We start from the raw sequence: 22,798 nt of genomic DNA, 5'->3' as shown, positions 1-22,798 counted from the left end.
GTACTTGCAGCTACCTGGGTTTCTCTGTTCCCTTTTGCTTCCCTTAAAAATCATCTAGTTTCTCACTTGCCCTTCTTTCCAGTGGGGATAATCCCTCAGCTCCACAGCAGCGGGTTTTCCCTCTAATCAACACTGCCAAACAAGTCCACTGGCCATTTGTCCTTAGCTTACCTGCTCTCCCACAGCCACAGATTTCCCTTTTACTTTTTTTTTTTTTGAGAGTAGACACACACCCACGCAGATGAAATGGGGGCAGGGATAGAGAGGTGGGGAGGGGAAATTCCTGCAGACTGAGCTTACTGCGGAGCCCAAAATGGCTGGATCTCAAAACCCTGAGATCATGACCCGAGCTGAAATCAAGAGTTTGATGCTCGGGACGCCTGGGTGCCTCAGTGGTTTAGCACCGCCTTTGGCCCGGGGCGTGATCCTGGAGGCCCGGGATCGAGTCCCATGTCAGGCTCCCTGCGTGGACCCTGCTTCTCCCTCTGCCTATATGTCTCTCATGAATAATAAAATCTTTAAAAAAAAAAAAGAAAAAAGAAAAAGAAAAGAGCTGGACGCTCAACTGAGCCACCCAAGCACCACCCCCTTCCTGAAACACTGGTTAAACGTGGCTTCTGATACCCTCCCCTACTTTCTCCTCCAGCTCAAGGCCGCTCCTGTCTCTGACCCACTCCTCTGAAGGCTGGAGAGTCCAGGACGCACCCTCTTCTCAGTAGACTTTCAGTCCCAGTTTTCAGTAACTTTAAAAACGCAGTCATTCACTGAACCAAAGTATTAACTGAACACAGTACTACTCTACCAGTAGATGCTCTTAAGTGCTGGGGTTACAGGTGTGAAGAAAACAAAGTCCTCGATCCCAGGGAATAAATGCTCTTGAGAATATGCCCCCAAATTCCATCTCCCGCCCCAACCTCTCCCTGGAGCGCCAGACTCCCATAGGCAACTAACTGTCCCATATTCCCATCAAGTACCGGACAAGCACCTCACACTGTGCCAGAGCATTCCACTGTGACCTCCGGACCTGTCCTTCCTCCAGCAGCTCTTCTCAGCAAACAGCACACCTCCAGACCTCCCAGTTTCTCACCTGGACTCTCAGGCCAAAACCCTAGGAATTCTAACGGTTCCCTCATCTTACAATTCAATCCATCAGTTCAACCCCCAAAAACACACCTGGTCTCCGCCACTTCTCTCCACCTTCACCACGTCCTCTCAGCCACCCATCTCCCTGCCTCCACTCTCAGACCACCACCGTCCATTGTCTACATGGCAGTCACAGCTCAACATCTTCCTCCAACTGGACAGGAGGAAAACAGAGTCCCTACCCAACCTCACTGCCCCACCAGGACCTGCGCCAGCCTTCTTTTGTCTCCTTCAAGTCACCCATTCACTTCCACCTCAGGCCCTACTACGCTTGCTGCAGCCACTGTGTGGAAACCCCTTTTTCTCCGGGAATGGCCAGTCCACTATGGCCATTCAGGATCCAGTTGGAAAGGACACTCCTCGGAAGTCTGACCACTCAGCACACTACAGTTTCAGTGTTTAGTCGTCTTCTTCATGGCACATAGCATGATCTGAAAATTTCTCATTTTTTTCACTTTCTTGTCGCCCATTTCTACCCATTAGAAAATAAGCTTCATGGGCAACCCCGGTGGCGCAGCGGTTTAGCGTGGCCTGCAGCCTAGGGTGTGATCCTGGAGATCTGGGATCGAGTCCCACGTCAGGCTTCCTGTATGAAGCCTGCTTCTCCCTCTGCCTGTGTCTCTGCCTGCCTCTCTCTCTCTGCCTCTCTCTCTCTCCCCCACCGTGTGTGTCTCTATGAATAAACAAACAAAATCTTAAAAAAAAAAAAAAAATAAGCTTCGTGATTTATCTTGCTCACGGCAGGGCGTAAATGAATGGATTTTTTTTATGGACTCTCAGTCAGTAACTCCTCCTTCCATAATCTCCATGGCTTGGTCATCCATGTAGTCATAGCCCTCCCTCAGATACCAGCTTATAATAGGCATCTGCCCACCTGCAACCCTCTCCTAAAAACACTGCTTTACTTTCAAATTGAAGGAAGCTGCAGCATTCCAGAATTCAGTGAAGAAGTGCATGGGCACTTCTGCCATTTTGTAATCATGCACAAAGCCAGGCACACACCAGGTGGGCACCACACGAGATGAGAGTGAGTGTGGGACTACATGGCCTCTCAGGGAGGATGGCTGTTAGTTGCCCATCAGAACAATCCTCCTGGAGGCACAGGCACACGTACTCAGAGCACAGCAAGAGTCACCAGGGCTCATATAAGGACAGGCCTGTCACCAACTGTAACTGCAAACCCACACCCCTCCTCTGCCTCACTCACCGGCGTCTGTCTCAGATAAACCGGAACAAACCCAGCCCGTTTCCAGAACCTGCAAAGATACGAAGAAAGCAGGTCACCATGTGCCCCCCAAATGCACTGACTGACCCATGAAGACAGGCAGGGCAGTCAACGGATGGCTGATAAGCACACGGGATGGCAAGGCAGACCACACGACCCACAGGATCTCGTTTACGGGACACCAAGGCCATGGGGTGACACCAGGAAGGGAGGCAGGCAAATGCTTACTTGAGAAGCCTGGGGGTCAAGCCATAGGACACACCCAGGTAATCCAAGCGCTCGGCTGGCCTCTCGTTCAGCTTAAGGAGTAAGGGAGGCAGGTCCTTCCGAGGAGTGATGACCTCTTCCAATAAGCTGACGGCCTAGAGGATACCAGGGAGAGAACCCAGTCCACCCAGCAAAGCAGCAGCTTAGTGACATTCCCAAGCACCCGCACCGTACCAGGCTCTGACCTAAACACAGCAAAAACTGGGACAGGTTTCTTTGTTCCCTGGTTTTTAAAATACAGGCACCATTAATTAGCTCGAGTGGTCATGCCCAAGTATAGCAAACACCTGGACATGCATGAAAGCAAACTGCTCCAAACCCAGAATTCAGGAAAATGGTCACACGGTTTCAAAATGCCTAAAAATCACTTGATGGGATGAGCACTGGGTGTTATATTATACATAGGCATATTGAATTTAAATAAAATTTATGTTCTAAATACCTAAAAATGTAAAAAGAGACAGAAATAGGGTTCTGAAGATCCAGGTCTGTTACCAGGTGGCTCTGTGACTTGGGAAGTGACAAAGCTCTAGGCCAGACCTTAAATACAAGCCCCTTGCCTGCCTGAATAGGCACACAGTGAAAACCAAGTGACCGTGCATGCAAACCTGTCGCCGTCCCTGGTGTTAAGCATCTTAGCAAGAAAGACACAACTTGCTCGGTGACACGAGGAGTCTGCCGAGCGGCGGTGTGAAGCTGGAGCACACACCAGCATTACCCGGGAGCTCACTGGGACACAGATCACGGGGCCCCACCCAACCCTCTGATTTCAGAGGCCTGGGGCAAGGCTCAAGAACTGGCATTTTTAATAAGTTTCCAGGTGATGCTGATGATGCTGGTTGGAGGTTCTCAACTCAGAGGCCAGCTGGAGAAGCCGCAGCTTCTCCAAAACAGGAGGAAATCTGCTAGTGCTCAGAGGGCAAAGACCACTGAACACTTCTGGATACTGAAAACTCAGAGAACCATTGTCCTGGGAACAAGGAGTTCAGCCAATGGCAATTACCTCGCTGCTGATGGTGTGAATTTCTTGTGACGTATCAAGGACCTTTTCCTCAAGACAAGGGAATCTGCCTTCAAAGTACATCTGCAGCAGCTGCAGAGCTCGGCTGCCGTAGCCCATCTGTGAGCAAGCACAAAAGGAAGACAAATGTTCTCAATCTCTCTAAACCCCTCTACACCCCCTACTGCTTCCAGGAAGCCTTCACTCCGAGTCAAACTACACTTGACAGAGAATTAATGAAATCTCTCACTGAGGTCAAAGCAGAGACCCAAAGAACCAGCACGCTATGACCTTCACTTTCACACCACCTAGCCTGAGCAAGAGGATGAAGATGGCTGGATGGGCTTTCTGGTCCACAGATCAGCAAGCCCAAAACAGACATCTCCACAGCTGACTCCTCAGTGGGGATTTCTAAGAGACAGGAGGTAACTGTGTAAGTAGGTCAGGTTCACAAGTGTCCTGTCTTCACAAGAGCAAGTATGTACAACCAGTCCATCCACCCGCCAACCCCTAATCCTTGGGAGACTGTCCATGGCCAAGGAGTCCCTAGAACTGCTTACTCCTTGACCAACCTTCCATCCAAACAACCAAATACACCTGCCCTAACGAGCTGCCAGCAACACAGCTGAGCTAATAAAGCACAGCAGATTTGAGAGGCACGAGGACACGTTACCCCTTGATAATCTGGGTGAACAGCAATGCGAACAACCCTTCCACCTGACAGGCCGCCGAAGTCTGCGTCTTGGAACTGTGTGGGAGACACAAGCCAGTAAGTGAGCATCAAATACATCCTCCGACACTGCCAGCTTCACTCACGTGCGGGTATGAGGGACAGCACAGCACCTGTTCTGACACTGTCCAGGGAATCAGGTCCCCCGAAGCCTTCTTGCCTCGAGATAGGCTGTTCAAGATGGACTGGCGGGAAATCTCCCCCTCGAGGCACACCTACGGGGACAGTAGGACAGGGCAGACAGGCCAGAAGTAGGTGTAGAGCCCACTCACAGAACATCCTCAATGTTCTGCTGCTGCTTCCCCGACGAGGCCAGCTGTTTCCACTCCAGTTCAGGCTTAACCCTGTTATCAGACTCCTCCACTTCCAGTGAAGTTTCATTACCGCGCCCGGTGGGCATCCTGATACCCTCAGGAACGAGGCAGGATAGACATCCTCCTGCCCCAGAGAGCAAAATCTACATAGTGTGCATATGTGCACTCCTGCGGCTCTGTACAAAACAGTGCAAATTCTCAAGGACGCTAACGTCTAATAGGAGGATGGTTAAACACAGGATGGTACGTGCATAAATGAAATGCAATGCAGCCTTTGAAAACTATGCAGATTACAAATATTCGACACATTGCACAAAAAAAAAAAGCAAGCCCCAAACACTACGATCCCATGTTTATGAAAAGGGAAAATAATATAGAAATGGTAAGTACATGCCAGGCATTTAAAATATTATTTTTTCCAATCCGTATCTTCTCATTTTAGAAGTACATGTATTGCTTTGGTAATAGAGGGGGAAAACAGACAAAAACAGTTCTGTTTCAGGAGGAGCCCTAAGTCAAAATTCAAGTGGCCTGTTCTGACTTTCACCTCTCCGCCATAGTGGGGCTCTGGGTTTCCGTCAGTGGTGGTTTCCTTCTGTGTACCCTCATCGCTTGCCTTGAATCGCTCAGCTACTTGGCTCCATGCCAAGAATCAACACCTTCCCTCCCGTGCCACTTACTGAGCCATTAATCTTTGATTCCTAAGTGTTCCCCAAATCACTGCCATCGTACCTGGATGACAGCAAGCACTTCAGGAAGGGCGTTCTGGGTGGGGGGCACCGGGGGCAAGAGGCAGAAGAGATGGTGAGCAGGTGCATCAGAAAGCATCTGGAGATCATTGGGGGAGTTCTGTGGGGGCACAAACATGAGTTGGTGAGAACTACTCCTCTTGTCCTTTACCCAAGAGGCCAGAGTCCTCGGCTGACCAGAGCACCGCCCTCCCCAATGCCAAGCGGTAGGCTGAAATCCAGCTAAGTGCTTTTCTAGTATGTGGGCCAGCCAGCCCGAGACTGTCTGAAATGGCCTAGGTGGGACTTTGCCCCATGTGTTTGCTGTCATCTCTACGTGAGTGCTGATGCTGTGGAGGAGGGCAGGGGACTACTTCGTCAGCACTGTGGATTTCACAGCTGGGGGGTGAACTTTTTCCTGCCAAGAGGCTATTTCAAGAAAACCTATCACCACTTCTAACACCAACTCTTCAGGTTTCCGTTGAAGGATGTTCATAAAAATGTTACCTAGATCCTCAAGTAGGGTTCTTCCCAACATGCCCTTCAGTGTTGAAGACTTTCGAATACTCTAAATTCTCATTTGGCACTCCTTAAAAATAGCCCAGAGGTACAAGGCTGGGTCAGCACCCACAGACAACAACTGCCACGTCATTTGAACCTAACTGGTTAGCAGACAAGTGAGAAACACAAGAACCTGGTTTAAAACAGGCAAAGCTTTCTACCCTCCCCAGCTACCAAGCACGGAGCTACGTGCAGGAATTTCACTTTGCCTCCACTCTGGAAGCAAAGCTAGAAGCCCAGGACAGGCCTAAACAACAACAGGAAATGCAATCTCTCCAGTAAGATCAGTGGACCTTGACAACATCAGGACACCTAAGTCCCAGTACAATGGTCACCTGAGCCACCAGGTAATAACAGATATGGAAAGCCAAACAGGAGACTGTCAGAGCTGAAGTTCACCCGAGAGCTAGCTGCAGTTACCTTGTAGTGAGAAGCCACATAGAGGGCCATTAGCCTTTGGAGGAAAACTTCAGAGGCCTTGTGGTAGCAAAAGAGGGTATCTCTGTTAACGTAGTAGCTGAGTCTGGAGTTAAGCAACTAAAACTTATCAAAGAGTGCCCAAAATAGGGCATACTGCTTCCAAAAGAGACCTGGATACACAGATTGCCTCCAGCCTGGAAGGAAGAGCCCTGTGACCTCCATAGAAACCCTATATTGTAGGGAAGGAAGAGCAAGGAAACGGAGAATGTTCAACTTCCCCATCTCCCTGGAGTAGCAGCCTATGGAACAACAGGCTGAGACCTTCTGTTCAATGCTTGCCTCGCCCCCCACTCCCCCCCACCCTCCCATAACAGGGCCCAGACGCCAGAGGATACAGCTCACAGGCCTCGGGCAGGGGGCAGCCCGAGACTATCCGGGTGATATTGAGACAATCCAGGCACAGCAGGTCGTTCAGCCACTTCTCCACTGCATCCCCAGGGGCATATCGGATGGACTCCTGCAGGGAGACCTCATGCAGGGTTCGCACTGCTCCCCAACCACACACACACACACACGAGGAAAAACAATTATTAAATGTGCTTTGTCTAAAAGAGCAAGGCAAATGTTCTACTTTCTCTTTGTCACACGCCCGTGTAAATATGGCTTGAGAATTTAAACTGAGTGGTTTTTAAACTATCCTAGGGGTGTTCAATTTGCCATGACACCAATTCCCATGGGGATAACACCAAGTCACTGCAACCATGCTCCGAGGCAGTGACAAACAAGGGCCTGACCCAGAAGGCCAGGTCAGGGTTCCATCCGGTCACTGGCCTGCTGTTTGCCGAGGAAAGCAACTCTACCTTGTGGAGACCTAACCTCCATGCCTGATGGAAGGACAGTCTGGTATCGCCCATGGTGACATGAGGAGACGATCCCACAAGAGAATCTGTAGGGACCTGCTGTGGACGGGCCCATTCAGAGTTCTGGGGGTACCTGATGCCAGTCTGGCTGTCGTTGTGGCCTTGTTCTCAGCAGTGGTGCTGATCTGACTCTGGGCACTCTGTTGACGCAGCTGCTGAATCAGCTTGAGGGACAGGGACCGGCCAGTGCCCTCGTAGCTAGGAGCAAAAGCAAAGGCCGTTAGGCAAGGCATCCCGAATGCACTCTCTTGGAGAAGATGGAGAACTAGCTTCCTCATCCTGCTGCCCTCTAGAATCCCGTCCAGAGCATGCGCATGGCCACAGAGGACGAGGTAGTGTGGGGGCTCAGCTGGGGGCCAGCAGGGCCTGGGTTCAAGTCTGGGGTGACTACTTAGCACCTCTGGGCAAGGAAGTCTTAAGCCTCATCCTCAAAAGGATTATTCTACACACCTCACAGGAAGGACAGTGCTGTGAATTACAAAAGTAAAGACTGCCAAGATGATGTGAGGAAAGCCTTCAGCATGATGTGGGACACTGTTGAATGGTCAGTGAGTGAGCGAGCACCACTGAAGGAACGAACGCACCTGAAGACAGGCAGAGAGTACTTCCGGTTTGGAAAATCAAGAAATAAACCCACCACCTCAGCAATTCCTTTCATCACTACTTTGATGGAGAAGGTGACATAAAACAACCAGCAAAAATTTGGGGAAAAAAAGAAACCCTCTTCTCTCTGTCCTCTCATTTGTATTTCCTCCTTCGATCAAAGCCTAGGTGACCATGTGGGGGCAGTGCTCAGTGGGGCTTGTTTTTTATTCAGGATTACATCACCCCATGATACTCACTGATAAAATTTAAAGACTCTATAAACACTCCCTTTTACTCAAATACTATTTTTAGAAAATGGTCAGAAAATGGGAAGTTGGAGGTATTTTATTTTATTCTCTTCCCTGCCACATGTAACAAAGCTTTCTCAAAGGAATTCCATTTACTTATTTAAAAAGGAAGAAAACACTCTTTTGTGCTTCAAAAGACATTTTCAAGAAAGTGGGGGGAAAAAAATAAAAGAAGAAAATTTCCATAAATCAGGTAAGGCACTTCCATCTAGAATATATAAGGAACCCTTATAACTCAACAATAACGACAAATCAAACAGAAAAATGAGCAGAGGATATGAATAGCTATTTCTCTAAAAATCTACAAATGGCAGATAAGCACATGGTAAGATGCCCCACATCATCAGCCATTAGGGAAATGCAAATGAAGACCCTAATGAGACACCACTTCACATTCACTAGGATGGCTATAATCAAAAAGACATATAAACACACATGCTGGCAAGGACATGGAAAACTTGGAAACCTCATATGTTGCTGGTGGGAATTTAAAGTGGTGCAATTACTTGAGAAAACAGTCTAGTTGGTTCCTCAAGCAGTTAAACATAAAGTTACTATCTGACCCCGTAACTCCACTCCTAGGTCTGTATATACACACACACACACACACACGTGTGTGTGTGTGTGTGTGTGTATACCCAAGAGCACTGAAAACATGCCCACATAGAAAACCTATGCACAAATGTTCACAGCAGCTCCTGACAGCCAAAAGATAGAAACAACTCAAATTTTCATCAACGAATGGAAACAAAATGTGTATAAACATATAACGAAAAATTATTTGGCCATTAAAAGGAAGGAAATTCTTATACAAGATAAATGGGTGAACCATGAAAACATGATAAGTGAAAGAAGCCAGTCACCAAAGACCTCTTATTGTATGACTCCATTTATATGGATTGTCTATAATAGGCTAATCTATAGAGACAGGAAGCAGACTAGCAGTTCCCTATGGTGGGGGTTAGGGAGAGACTAGAGGGTGATAAGTAAAGAGTATGGCTTTTCTCTTATGGGTGGTGAAAATGGATTGTGGGACTGGCTGCACAACTCTGGGCAGATACTAAAAACCACTGAACCACACTGTCAAAGTAGGTAAATTGTATATGAATTATATCTCAATAAAACTGTTAGCAAAAAAAGTAAAGCCTTTTTATCTAAATATTTTCAGTGTAAGCAGACACCCTAATAAATCTGTAACACAGAATTAGCTCTTCCAGATGTGATTTCCACACAGAAATCTTTTCAATATCGAAGATACATTTATTGACCTAGAAAGAGTACACACTATATTCTTACATTAAAAAGCAAATTTAAAAAATATGTAAATTATGTTTACATTTTTGTTCAAAATAAAATAAATGCGTAGAAAATGTGTAACAAAATTCTAACAGAAGTTATCTCTTTGGGCAGTGATACTATCAGTAACTTCTCTTTTTCTTTTTGCTTACCTATTTTTCCTAATGGTTCTACAGCAAGCATAAACTAAATATTTTGAGTATCTAAACAAAGCCCTTGAGCCATTATAAGACTGCTGTCTTGGGGATGCCTGGGTGGCTCAGCTGGTTAAGCATCTGACTCTTGGTTCTGGCTCAGCTCATGATCTCAGGGTGGTGGGATTGAGCCCCATGTTGGGCTCCATGCTCAGTGGCGGGGATGTCTGCTTAGGATTCTCCCTCCCTTTGCCCCACCCCCCCACCTTGTTCTCAAATAAATGAATCTTTAAAAAAAAAAAAAAAGACTTCTGTCTTATACTAATTTAATAGTTGCTGTAACACTACTTTCACATCACTCTAAGATAGATGACATTAGTATTGCTGTGTGCTCTCTGGCACCTAATCAGGCCCAGAGACAGAATGAGACCCTTACCACCTGGGTTATGAAATTCTTCAGTCTCATGTGGCCTATTTACGGTCAGACCAGAGGCGGGCACCACTCATTAAAGAGACTGGCTCCAGTGGGCAAAAGCCCCAGGAGAGACTGACGCAGCTCCTACGACTCTGACTTCGGGAATTGGGCCCACCTGCCCCAACCCAGGCATGTTCACTCATGCCACCTAACGGGCAAGAGCCTACAACGGGAGCAAGGATTCCCACTCAAGGTGCTTACCCATTAATGGTGGATGCCATGAATACAAGGTAGGGACCCAGGAGGCTTTTCACCAGGGGCAGGGGGATGGCGGCAGCTTCATCTATCACCACAAGCTCAGCCTGACCCAGCTTCACAGCATCTGCAGGATGTATATACTGTGGGGAAGAAAAGCTTCTATTATGACCCAGCCACCCCAGGGCCATGGCTGTGATCCCTGAGGCCTCATAAAGGCCACTCTCTGTCCTACCTCCGCCTACCCAGTTCTTCTTCCCTTCACTCCTCCTTTCTACTTTTCCTTGACAGGAGAAAACAGAATGGGCCTGGAGCCAGACACCTGGGTTCAGAAGTTCAACCACCAATTACGTGCCCCTGGACAGGTCACTTAACCTCACAGCCTCAGACTCTGCCTGTAACGTGAAGGAAATACCTACCTGATAGCTGCTTGAGAGAAAGATCAGGGAAATCTGGAAAAATGCCCTGGCTGGTGCCTGGCCTAATACTGATAGCACTGTTTCTTCAGGGCTTCCTGCTATTTTTAAAGTTGGTGCAAGGTCACAAAGAGGTATTTTACAGTTGACCTGACCAGCCAACTAACATAAAGACATACAACCTCACTAGAAATGAGTGCAATGCCAAAGACAACACGGAGATCCCATTTCGCATGCAGACAGGTAAAAATTAAATAGTCATAAAACAATCCATGTTGGTAAGAACTTGAGGAAAACAAGAATTTAAAAACAAAAATGCTGGTGGAAAGGTAAACTGGTATACTTTTAAAAAGAAGAATTTATTTATTATTATTTTTAAATTTATTTTTATTTATTTATGGTAGACATAGAGAGAGAAAGAGAGGCAGAGACACAGGCAGAGGGAGAAGCAGGCTCCATGCCGGGAGCCCGACGCGGGACTCCATCCCGGGACTCCAGGATCGCACCCTGGGCCAAAGGCAGGCGCGAAACCGCTGAGCCACCCAGGGATCCCCCTAAAAGGAGAACTTAGCAAAATCTAATAAAGGGGGCAATCTATGCATACCCTAAATACAACCGCTCCACTCCTAGAAACATAAACAGTAGTATAAACATATAATGCTTCAAATCAATCAAAGCTACAAGCTTTAATCTGGACAAATCTTATAAACAAATGCTGAGTATCAAGGCAGGCCGAGAAAGGACAAGCACATGTTAACATTCATGGATGCCTAATTACATAGTAAAATACAAACACACAAACTGAAAGGAAACACCCCAACCCAGAGCAGAGTTACCTATGGGGAGTGGCAGACAGACAGAATGGGATGGGGAGGGGTACAAGAGGGGCTTCACCTATGTCTCTGACACTCTAGATCTTTAATACAAAACTAAAAATGACTTTTAAAATATGGAACAGAGCAAACAACAAAGTTTCAACATTTCTTAGGCTTACGTGCCTGGATTCTGAGTGTTACCTTCACCTTTTTCTGAAGTATTTAATTACAAATAAGATCTAACTGCTTTGCGGGAAGTTGAAGGATGGATCAGGGAAACAGCAACTCCACTCAACTCTAACAGCAAATAGACACTCTCCGTAGGGCCCCATGTCTTGGACTCTTAAGGGGAAAAACTCAACAAGCACCTCATAAAAGCAGCAGAAAGCAGCCCCCCGGAGAGGCGTAGCCGACTTTAACCTAATATGCGTCTTTTTCTCAATTTCCAGCAAGGAGAAGGAGGCCTCAAAGGGACCTGTGTGGAGCCTCATAAAAAGTCAGGTCACCTCTTCTGTATTTAAAGTCCAGCCTGGAGACAAAGAGATTCTGGCCATTTAAGGGGGTCTCTGATTACAAATCCAAAGAGCAGCAAGGGCTGAACCTGGGCATTTCAGGGTAACGTTGTCTTTCTTTGGTTTGTGTATATCTTTGTAGAACTTCAACAGGTCTCTGTATTCTCACTACTGGTCACCAGCCTTCCATGCCACCCCACCCCACCCCACCATCAGACTTCCCTCCTTTCAAAAGGTGAGGCTGAGGGAATCTGGCAAAAGTGGGAAGAAATGTATAGAATGAAGAGATTTTAGAAAGAGACCTAGTAAGGAAAAATTAAGATCCTTAGGTAAAAGGTATAAAAACCATTATTTACAATCTGGACCTCTGATGAAATGTATACCTCCTTGACAGGCATATACACATGCCTTCACGGGCATACAGGTCATAAACTGCCAAGTTTCCCTGGCCTGCTTCCCACCCCAAGTCCAAAAATAATCGATGAGCCTCCTGCACTAGAAGCCCAGGGGCCTCCATCCCTTCTGCAAGCCTGTCACACTGATACTTCTCTACAACTGAACAAAATTACAGCCTTTAGACAAGCGCAGACCGTTCAGGCTTCCAGAGCCCTGGAGATTTATAGGGCTTTCAGGGAAACACTGTTTAAAAAGGAAAATAGGCCACTGGCTAAACCACAAAGATTCAGAGTACATCTTGCAAAGTTCTTTTTTCCTTTTAAATGGAGAAGCTATTGTTCTAGTTACAGATGCACCATTTCAAAATCTACTTTAAGCAAAAGCAGAATTAATGTCAGAACGGCGACTGCAGTTCTTTTAGCTGATCAGCATGCTCACAATCCCAAGACTTACTCAATTTTCAAAGGATAAAACTGTAACTTTCCAACCTGGCTACATTCATTTGTTAGTTTGTTTGCAAGTTTTCCTTGAGAAGAGATTGAAAATCTGCATCAAGTTTGTCATAAAACAGCAACACTGTATACACCATTACACAGGACATAAAATGACAGTATTAAACACAGCAGGACACTGGCTCCACCCAGGGGTTTCAGAACTGGCCTCACCTGAATGGTCTGCCTATGTTCTCGGAACACATTCACTCTGATCACTGCTTTGTTAAATTCAGGATTGAGAGACTGAATGATCTCATAATCCAGATGCTCCTGATGGAGAGAGTCAAATCAATGATAAATTTTAGAAACTAAAAGTAAACAGGCATTCCAAAGACTTGACCTAGATTTAAACCCAGCACTGAATCCAAGTAAGTACTTATCCTAATTTCCTACCTGATATTGCAGAGCGTCAAATCCTTTAAATACAAACTCAAACAGAGTGTGGAGGTTATCAGGGCTTGGGGAGGTAACAAAGATATTGGAGTACCTATTAAACAAAAGAAAAGGATGAATTTTATTTTTTTTTTTTAAGTGATCAGAAATCCAAAAGGGCCATTTAGGGAACATAAGAGGAACATAACATAATTTCAGTTTGTCCGGTCACACAGGTGATTATCAGAGATAATGGCAGAAAGAAAGAACGCTTTTTAGGGAGGAAAAGTAAAGCAACTCTAGATCTGAGTGTATTTTTCCTCCCAAATGAATGGAAACACATGAACAACATGACGGTAGCATGTCCTGGCAATTAGCTCCTGACATCTGTGAAAGCACACTGCCAAGAGGTGCCTGGACACAACTCCCTCAGTTTGCAGAGCCAGCGTGCTACCTCTCAAGCCTATGTCCTGGGACAAGAGGGTGGCCTCACAGTCATCACTAGCTGTGCTAAGGGGGTATCAAACCATGAAGCCAGATGCTCAGGTCAAGGCCATAGCGGACATGCAGGGGACCCTGGGTGGGTGTAAAGGATGCTAAAGGCTAAGGTGCTGACTGCTACCGCCAGGCAGCAAGAACTAGAGACTACCAGTCAGGGGCTGTGCTCAGCCCCAGCACTATCACCACTGACTTGCTGGGGTATCTTCGGTGACTCCTAAAACTCCCCAAGCCTCGGGTTATCCAACTGTGAAATGCTTACGAACTCATTAGGAGCACCAAGGAAGACAATGCACATGAGGACATGGTAAATTCTAGGTCTATTTCTGTATGTGAAGTTGAAAGTACACACTCTCCTGGCAACTGCATAAATCTTCCACCCAGAGCAAAAGAACAGAAAAGGGAACACCTGGGTGGCTCAGTGGCTGAGCGTCTTCTTTCCGCTCAGGTCATGATCCCACGGTCCTGGGATCAAGTCCTGTATCAGGCTCCCCCACTGGGAGCCTGCTTCTCCCTCAGCCTATGTCTCTGCCTCTCTCTATGTCTCTCATGAATAAATAAACAAAATCTTAAAAAAAAAAAAAAAAAAAAAAAAGAATATCACACTCTCAAATGAAGCTCCTCGAAAGCAAACAAAATCATTAAAATCATTAAAATCAAACAAATCAAATGTGTACTTTTCACAGTCAGCAAAGATGGTCATATACATTCCCATCTCCTGAAGAGTTTTAAAATTTCTTACTCCTGTTTCTTTGCTTTTGTACATCTGCCCAACTTTTTGTATGTGTTCAACTTTAAACAGTGATCACAAAGGTCCTGGCGAATGTATCCATGTGTGCCTGCACATACAGTTTCGGGGCAGGGTGGGGGGAAACAGTGTCGCTGTTTCTAAACGGGAACCCACAACCCAGAGAAATCACACAGGAGCCTGCAGAGACCCAGGAACAGTCTCCTGGTCCCCTGACCTCCACCCTGCACATTTATTACTCAGAGCTCAGACTTCCCAGAGGGAGAAAGACCTCCTTACCCGAAAGCTACTGCCCCAGCAATAGCCAACCCCAGAGCTGCAGACTTGCCCCTTCCTCGGGCAGCCGTGAGCGCAACAGTACTCCTCAGGGTCTTTTCAGAGATCCCCTCGATGAACTTCAAGACAGCTTTGGCCTGTTAACAGAGAATCCCATTAGGTGAACTTTGAGAAAGACCGAGTTCCAGCCATCTGCCATCACTACTGTGGAGACGTTGAGGCTACATCAAAGGGGCCAGTTCTTGCAGGCCAGGAAGCAAGGCTCCGCACTCGGGCCTCTTAAGGCCTGGTCAACTCCTCGCAGTCTCAAGGCTCTAAATGCCTTTCAGGTGCTGGCAACACCCAATTCATATCTCTGGTCTGGACCTCTTCCCCCGACCCCATCAAACTCCTGTATCCACGCAATTGCCCCTACATGTCTCTACCTGTACATCTGCCACACTGCTCAGACTGTCCCCCGTCCCACCTCCTCCAGCTACAGCCTTCCCCATCTCAGTTACCTGTCCAATTGCTTAGGGCAAAAGCTTCTCCATTTTATCCTCACACATGATTCACCAGCCAAGCTTGCAAGTGCTACCTTCAGAATATATACAAACCCCACCACTCCTCATCAGTGTCCTCCACTACCACACTGGTCAAAGCACTATCCTGTCTTCCCCCATTACTACAACAGGCTCCTAGCCTTTCTGCTTCCACCTTTGTTCCTCTATGGTCTAGACACAATATAGCAGCCAGAGGGATCCTTTTAAAATTCAGCCTGGGGATCTGTCTGGCAGCTGTGCTGAGAAACTGTCCATGAGAAACTCTCAGTGGGTGCCCACCTCTCAGAGAGTAAGTGTCAAGCCCTCTAGGGCCACATGGCTGTGCCTGTCTTCTCCTACTCCTCTGCTCACTCTGCTTCTGCCCAGGTAGCCTGCCTGCTGGTCCTCCAGCATGCCAGGTAGAGACTCCCACTTCGGGCCTATGCACCCAGTGGCCCCTCTGCCAGAAGCACTCTCCCTCCTGACAGCCCCACAGCTCATTTTCCCAACTCCTTCAAGACTTTGCTCTAGGATCATCTTCTAAAGGAGGCCTCCCAGAACTGCAGCCTCCGCCCACCTCTTGCACTCCCGATCCCTCTTTGGTGCTGTTTGTGTTCTTCCATTGTACACAGCACCTTCTACTACACTGGCCTGTTTCCTTGACTGCCAGTCTCCTCCCACCAGAACATACGTAAACTCCATGAAGCGGGTGTGCCCCTCCTTTTTACCACTAAGCCCAGTGCCTAGGGTAGTGCCTAGCACCTAGGAGGACGAGAGCAAGAAGCACTGAATGAGAGGAGGAACCACAACACTAATCAGGGGCCAAACCCTACTCCCCGACTGCGGTCTGCCCTGGGAACAGGCCGAGGCCGGGAAGAAGGCCAGATGCTCCAGCCTGGCCTGTGTGGTCCTGAAGAAGTTGCCCTGCACACCCAGGCAGCAACAGTAAGAAGACACTGAAGGGATGTAAGTCCAGGCAAATGGAAGGGCAGGAAGGGGACAAGCTCTATGAAGCCAGTCTCTCCAGACAGACACACACACAGGAGCTCCAGGTCCTGCTCATCCTGACTTGGCTTTTGCCTGAACACTGTATTTTGCTTTTTTGTTGCTTACTATAGAGAAGTTTTAAATCAACAAAACACAACCGGGAAAAATCCACTAACATAATAAAAGGGGAAGACATATGGACTAAAAATGCATTCTTGGGGTGCCTGGGTGGCTTAGTCAGTTGAGTGTCTGACTCTTGGTTTTAGCTCAGGTCACAGTCTCATGGGTTGTGGGACTGAGCCCCCGCATCGGGCTCCCCGCAAAAAAACTCACATGACAGTAATTATAGTAAAAGAATACCTGCTTCTCTCATAATTAAAGCAACACAAATCAACACACAAATTGGTAGGCTCAGAAGTTTAACCATGGCCAGTGCTGGCAACTTGTAGGGAAAAAGGCGTCTGCACACACTGTGGCTGGCTCCATGAACTAGTGTGACACCCAGTTTAATGCACACACACACTCTAATCCAATAATTCTTCTGGAAACTTATCCTAGAAGGTCCTAACAGCATCGTTTGTGATAGCAAAAAAGCTGGGATCAACTCAAATGCCTACTAGGCGACCACTTACACTATATGGTGTAACCCCTGCACATGTTTTTAAAATCTCCATTTCTATGCACAGAAAAAGTTTCAAAAGAACAAATGTTAATGGGAGCTGTCTCTGCAGGGTGGGACCGCCAAGCAGAAATATGATCTTCCATTTTTCATGCACATCTTTCACTTTTAGTGATTCTACTATGTATTTCCTTATTTATTTCCTACTGTTTACAGCTTCCCTCTCTTGCCCTTTTTCCATCCTCTTTCATTTCCTCTCTGACAAAGGAGGGCAGGAAGTGGCTCAAAGCAGCCTAGAGTCTGCAGCCTGGGCTGCAGAGAGAGCTATGTGGCCGATAACTCCGATTTCTAGAATGCACAAGGAAATCAGCCTGCTGGGACTCCGCCCCAAATGGGAGGTATCACTGCAGCTGTTTTCCATCATGAGGGAAGAACCCAGGGCCAAGAGGCCTGGACTGTTCCTTTGGCTCAGGCTAGACCAGAACCCTGAACACATCTGACAGCTTGAAGGCCTCTGGGCACTGCCCAGTCAGCTCCCACTCAGCCCAGGGACCACCAAAGAAGCTGAGTTTACCAGCCCTGGTCACCACAGTGAGCACAGAGATGCATTCTGGAAGCTCCCAGCTAGGCCCCACTATCTGTACCTAAAGATCTGGCCCACACTACCACAGGGCCCCATCAGGCCCCACTCTGGAACCAGGGTAAATACAAGGGGCCTCAGGCTCTCCTCTCACTTCTACACAAAACACAAGCAAAAACCTTTATGTCATTAAAACTTAACTGAAACGGAATACAGATATGATATTGCAAAAATCACTCCTCTTTAAATTCAATCCGTCTCCCCTATCTCCCCACACCCCAGACCCTCTATTCCCAGAACTGATGCCCTGGGATGGGCGGGGAGGCAATCCTGGGATTTGCTGTGAACACAGACAATAGAGAACAGCCCTGCTGTTGCTACAGAAGTTCAAGCAAGAGAACAGGTCCCTTCCCCAGGAGGATCCATGTCCTGACTTGTCCTAACTGGGCTTCCATTGCTTTCTGCGTGTTCTGTTTGCCCCGGGCACTGTCTACCCTGGGGCGGAGAAGTTCGGAACACCACACTCACCTGGTCTAGGGTCTTGCAGCAATCCACCAACACGCCCACAGGCTGGGTGTCCTGCAAGCTCTCTTTCAATTCCTTCAGCTCCAGGTCAGAAGGACTAAGACTCTCATCCTACCAGAGAGGAGAGGAGAAGGTTCGCCACTGTCATGGAAGGGTGGGTCCTCACAAAAAACATGGCCTCACCATGATTCCTGGACTATGGGGCTGACTCACCGGGGTCTGGGGAGGTAGGGCCTCAATGCTGGCAGCGTGTGAGGAGATGGGCAGGATGCTGAGCTGATCATCAATGACAAGACACTTCTTACAAGAGGCCAGAGAGAGAATAAATCTGCGGGACAAAACGGTCATGAGGTTTTGGCGGGAGGAGGAGGGCAACGTCTACACAGTGAAGGTGGCTTTTCTTCAGGAAAATCATTGGGCCCTCACGTGTCTCTAAGAAAGCTAGAGAAAGCCAAACCCAGTTGGACGGCAGTGCAAGAGAATTCTGAGCCTCCTCTACTAGGCACCTGAACGTGCTTCATACAGCAAACAAGAACACCCAGAACTCTCTTGAGACGGGTTATAAGCACTCCTACTGTGCACAACCGCCACTGGTCTCTGAGTCACACAGCCCTTCCCACACCATCTCAGGTTCACCATCTGAGGACCAAGCTGTCTCAGGCCATTCTTAAATGGGGAATTCCAAACCCACCCCACAAAGGATCACGAGTCACAAAGGAAACAAATCTATACAAGAACAAATTTACCTTCTGCCACAGTAAAGAAAAAATACAGAAAACGGAGAGGAGGAGAGAAAAGTTCCCTTAAGAAATTAACAGACACTCCTGCGTGCAGGCAAACATTTGTTTGGCTAGAGTTCAAACTCCTCCAACAGTGCAAGAAGAAAGCCTCACGGGCTACGTTCACAGGCTTCCTTCCACTCTATCCAGCAGCACACAGCCACCTCATCACCTACTCCATCTGCTGAGTGAAACAACAGGGACGATGAACACCAGGAAAGCCCCAAGCTCCAAGGCCAGGACTTCTAAACCTCAGCACTAGCAACATTTCGGATCGGGTGACTCTGCTGTGGGGCTCTTTGTTCATTTTAGGCTGATCAACAGCATCCCTGGCTTCTACTCACTAGATGCCAGTAGCGTTCCCTACCCCTCCAACCCTCTCCCCCAAGTCATGATAATCAAATGTCTCCAGACATTGCCAAATGTCCCCAAGGAGCAAGACTGCTAGATGAGGACCACTGATCCAGGCCACAGCATCTTAGGGAACACCAGTTTCGCAGGCTGCTAACTGGTGTTCCCTAAAAAAGGGCCCTGTGGTCAAATAAATCTAGGAAAAGATCAGTTAAATAGGTCCCTGCTGCTGCAAGACTTTTCAGAAGCTATGACAGCCTAACGCGAATCTTCACACAGGACAAACCCTACCAGTGTTTCCCAGACATGACTGGCCAGAAACCCTTTTAATATAAAGTCCCTCTTACAATACTAGTGTTCTGTAAAACACATTTTGGGAAATAGTGACCCAGACAAATTACCCCTTGGACAGATGAATAAGCTAAAAGCCAGGGAGGAGAATGACTTGGGTCAAGACCCAGCTCCCCGCTCACTTTCACTGCTTCCAGCTGGCTTCACAACCACCACTGCTGTCAGGAATCTCACCATTCTGGCCCCCTGTGCTCCCTTCCCTCTGACAAAAAAACAGCTTTCAGCTGAGTCCAAGACAAAAATATCCTGCCCACCGTGGCTCCTCACAATCCAGGGCCTGGAAGTGTGCCTCAGACCTACCTCTCATTAAACCTTCCCACCACATCCTGATGGGCCTCAGTCCTGTATCTTGAATGCACGTCCTAAAAGAAACAAAATCCATGAACAAAGACATCCCAAAGCAATGCTGAGGCTCCGAGTCCAAATGTGAAGTAGTTCTAACAAGCAGTCCTGGGATCGAGGAGGCGCCAGAGCTACTGCTGGGAATCCACCCCAAGTACCCTGCTGTGCTCAACGGCCTAACTGCTCTTTGCTGGAACAGGGATCATCCAACACTAACTGCCATGTTTTTTATTTCAACAAACTTCCCCTAAAGTCAACTCCGACATTCTTCCACATTTTATCCAGCATTGTAAAATGTATTCATTCATTCAATAAAATGCACATACCAACCGTGTGCCAGACATGCTGGGTATATGCTGGTGTTTAATGAAGCATGATCTCTGTTCTCATGGAGCCTACGGTCTACTGGTTGGGGGGAAACAAATGAGTAAAATTCTGGCAAATGCTACAAATGAAAAACAGGGTGCAGTGACAGCAAATGACAGAGGGGCGGCTACTTACACGCAGTACCAAGGGAAGGGGTGCTCTGAGGTGAGAAGCGGGCAGCCACGTGAGAGGGGGAAGGAGGACACACGAACTGACATGGGCACAAGGTCACTCGTTCACTCACAAGCATTTAATGAGTGTTTACTGAATGCCCAGCACTCTTCCAGAATCTGGGAATGCATCAGTGAGGAAAACAAAATCCCTGATCTTATCAAGTTCAGCAACTAGCACTGGAAGTCAGACAGCAAACAAGTATATACATAACTTCAGGCAGTTGGCAATACTCTGAAGAAAAATAAAGCAGGTCACACATTCCCAACAGGTGGTGAGGAAAGACTCCACTGGGGAGGTAGTATCTGAGCAGGGACCCGAATGCAGTGAGGAAGAGAGCCAAGCAGATATCCCAGTAGCGACAGCAAGTGCACAGGCCTCAGGTGAGAACGTACTGGGCACATCTGAGGACACCTGAGGGAGCCACAGTGGCAAGTGATGGGAAGGGCAGTGGTGGCGGGAAGCAGCTACTAAGGTCTGAGGAAAGTCCAGGTTGCTGTGTAAATACAGCTCGTGAAACTCTGAGGCCAAACCTAATGCTATTCCCCAGTAGCACCATGGGCATGACTGAAAACATAAGAATATCCCTATGGCAGTACTGATGGGGTCAGAGACCAGCTGCGCAGCCACTGAGCAGCAGTCCCACTCCTCATCGCGTCCTCAGCTTTGGATGGAAACTACTCCCACAGTCGAAGCTCTTGCCCGACTGGGAATGCAACTGGCAAATGTTCCTTCATTATCCAACAGGATGAGGACTGGTGCAGAAGTCTGTGCATGGTTGCTTTCTTGCAATACACAGACGGAGGCAGTGACATGGCTCTTTGCAGAATTCCATTCCAGAACTGTAACCACCTAACAGCTGCACCACACCCTTAATCTCACTGGTGTTGAATTTGCACATATACCTAAAAGCCTATGTGAAATTCAGAGATGCCCAGGCACTCTGTCATGGCCACTGACATTTCCCCACAGTGACTTTCCCCTTACTTGCAGTCAAAGAGCTCCCAGCCGTGAGCTCATGCTGATGGCTCACTGGAGCTGCCTCAATAGGAATTCTTAAAAGGAGCCCACAGCAAAAACACAGCTTGATCTACATTGCCAGAGTTCAGGTAAAAACCATATACCTACCATGGTCATCGTGTACAACTGCTTGAGTGAATTCATGGTCCGTAGGAGGATGACCACCAGCCCACCACCTTCCACTGTTTCCACGGTTCTGGCCAGCAAGTTTGGAGTCAAAGCTTCAAAATCCTGCAAGAAGGAGACTTTTGAAAGAGCTGGTCATGCAAAGAGCACCCTCAGGGAAGTTTCACCAAGGGCCAGGTGATAAAGTAAAAGGAGGGCCTCAGAACATGAACCCAAGACCACAGTCCCCACCTAACCAGGATGGACACACACACACCCCCCTCCTGAGGGGCAGAGAAGTGAGCCCAGCCCTGGAGAATAGGGGTACCTGGTTTTGTATGTCAAGTGTGTCTAATAATCTCAGACAAAATCCTACTGGGGAAGAAATCCTTCCATCTTCATTGATTCACACTTGCATTTCACAAATACCTCACATTCATTTTCTGACGTGTTTACAAATAGAACCTGACAAAACTCAACTGCACCACATGGGGGAGCCACTGCCTAAAGGAACCTTCTTCCAGGCAACTGGTTAACAGCAGCAGCCTAAGAACACTCCCTACGAATCAGTGGTTGGGTGAGAAGAGGCAAAATGGTCTTTTCTTGTCTCCCAGGTGGGACGCAAGCCAGTAGAATGGGACAACCCACTGGGACATAGAAAGAAGAAGAAAAAAAAAAAAAACTTCCAATTTATGATTTTTTTTTCCCCTCGTTTCTTACACTTTATAAGGTACATTTTAAAATGTATAAATCATAGCAGTGCAATTATACATCATAGAATAAACACATACCAAAATTGGGGATTTGAGCCTAATTCTTTTTCGGGGAAGGGTCGTGCAGGGATTGCCAAGTGTCAAAGAATCAAAGGATAAAACAGAGACTGCCAGAGGTCAAAACAAAACAAAAAACACATGAAACTTAGTCTATTAACTCAACTGGCAAGAGAATACCAGTGAAAAAAATGCACCGGGGGTTCTCTGTGGGGGAAAAAGTGAGGGGATTTTAAGGACTACAAAGAGGGCTGGACGGTGGTGGTGGTGGTGGTTCTGCTGACCAAGTACCTGCAGAGAATGCACAAGTGCACAGGTCTACACATGGTTGGTTAAAAAGGTCCCACCGCTCACTGCTCACTGCAGTCTTCAGCCAGTTCCAGTAAGAATCTGGGGATGTGGGGTCACTTGGAAATTCACAGCACTTTGTTCCTCACCTTCAGCTGGTTAGAACCAGCTGTGAAGCATCTGGGTCAGTTTTGG

The 22,798-nt window shown here is 47.5% G+C and overlaps 1 protein-coding gene across 4 annotated transcripts in view; it reads right to left on the bottom strand.

The window, feature by feature from the left end:
* The window catches only part of NAT10 (N-acetyltransferase 10), a 37,295-nt gene that overhangs the window by 7,760 nt on the left and 6,737 nt on the right, over positions 1-22,798 (bottom strand). For all 4 annotated transcript variants that reach the window (XM_072759096.1, XM_072759097.1, XM_026012756.2 and 1 more), the window contains exons 5-21: positions 21,549-21,671; positions 19,842-19,903; positions 18,274-18,388; positions 18,064-18,171; positions 14,832-14,965; positions 13,328-13,421; positions 13,106-13,204; positions 10,308-10,444; positions 7,382-7,506; positions 6,784-6,934; positions 6,389-6,485; positions 5,412-5,528; positions 4,479-4,580; positions 4,309-4,383; positions 3,639-3,755; positions 2,597-2,730; positions 2,351-2,399 (exon numbers count right to left, since the gene is read on the bottom strand). In XM_072759096.1, coding sequence (XP_072615197.1) covers positions 2,351-2,399; positions 2,597-2,730; positions 3,639-3,755; positions 4,309-4,383; positions 4,479-4,580; positions 5,412-5,528; positions 6,389-6,485; positions 6,784-6,934; positions 7,382-7,506; positions 10,308-10,444; positions 13,106-13,204; positions 13,328-13,421; positions 14,832-14,965; positions 18,064-18,171; positions 18,274-18,388; positions 19,842-19,903; positions 21,549-21,671 — 1,839 coding nt within the window. The remainder of the gene's footprint in view (positions 1-2,350; positions 2,400-2,596; positions 2,731-3,638; positions 3,756-4,308; positions 4,384-4,478; positions 4,581-5,411; positions 5,529-6,388; positions 6,486-6,783; positions 6,935-7,381; positions 7,507-10,307; positions 10,445-13,105; positions 13,205-13,327; positions 13,422-14,831; positions 14,966-18,063; positions 18,172-18,273; positions 18,389-19,841; positions 19,904-21,548; positions 21,672-22,798) is intronic.

This window comes from Vulpes vulpes, chromosome 5 (genome assembly GCF_048418805.1).
Source record: "Vulpes vulpes isolate BD-2025 chromosome 5, VulVul3, whole genome shotgun sequence".
NCBI lineage: Eukaryota > Metazoa > Chordata > Mammalia > Carnivora > Canidae > Vulpes > Vulpes vulpes.
Note: the sequence above shows the minus strand (reverse complement) of the source record. Positions and strands in the feature narration are given on the sequence as shown.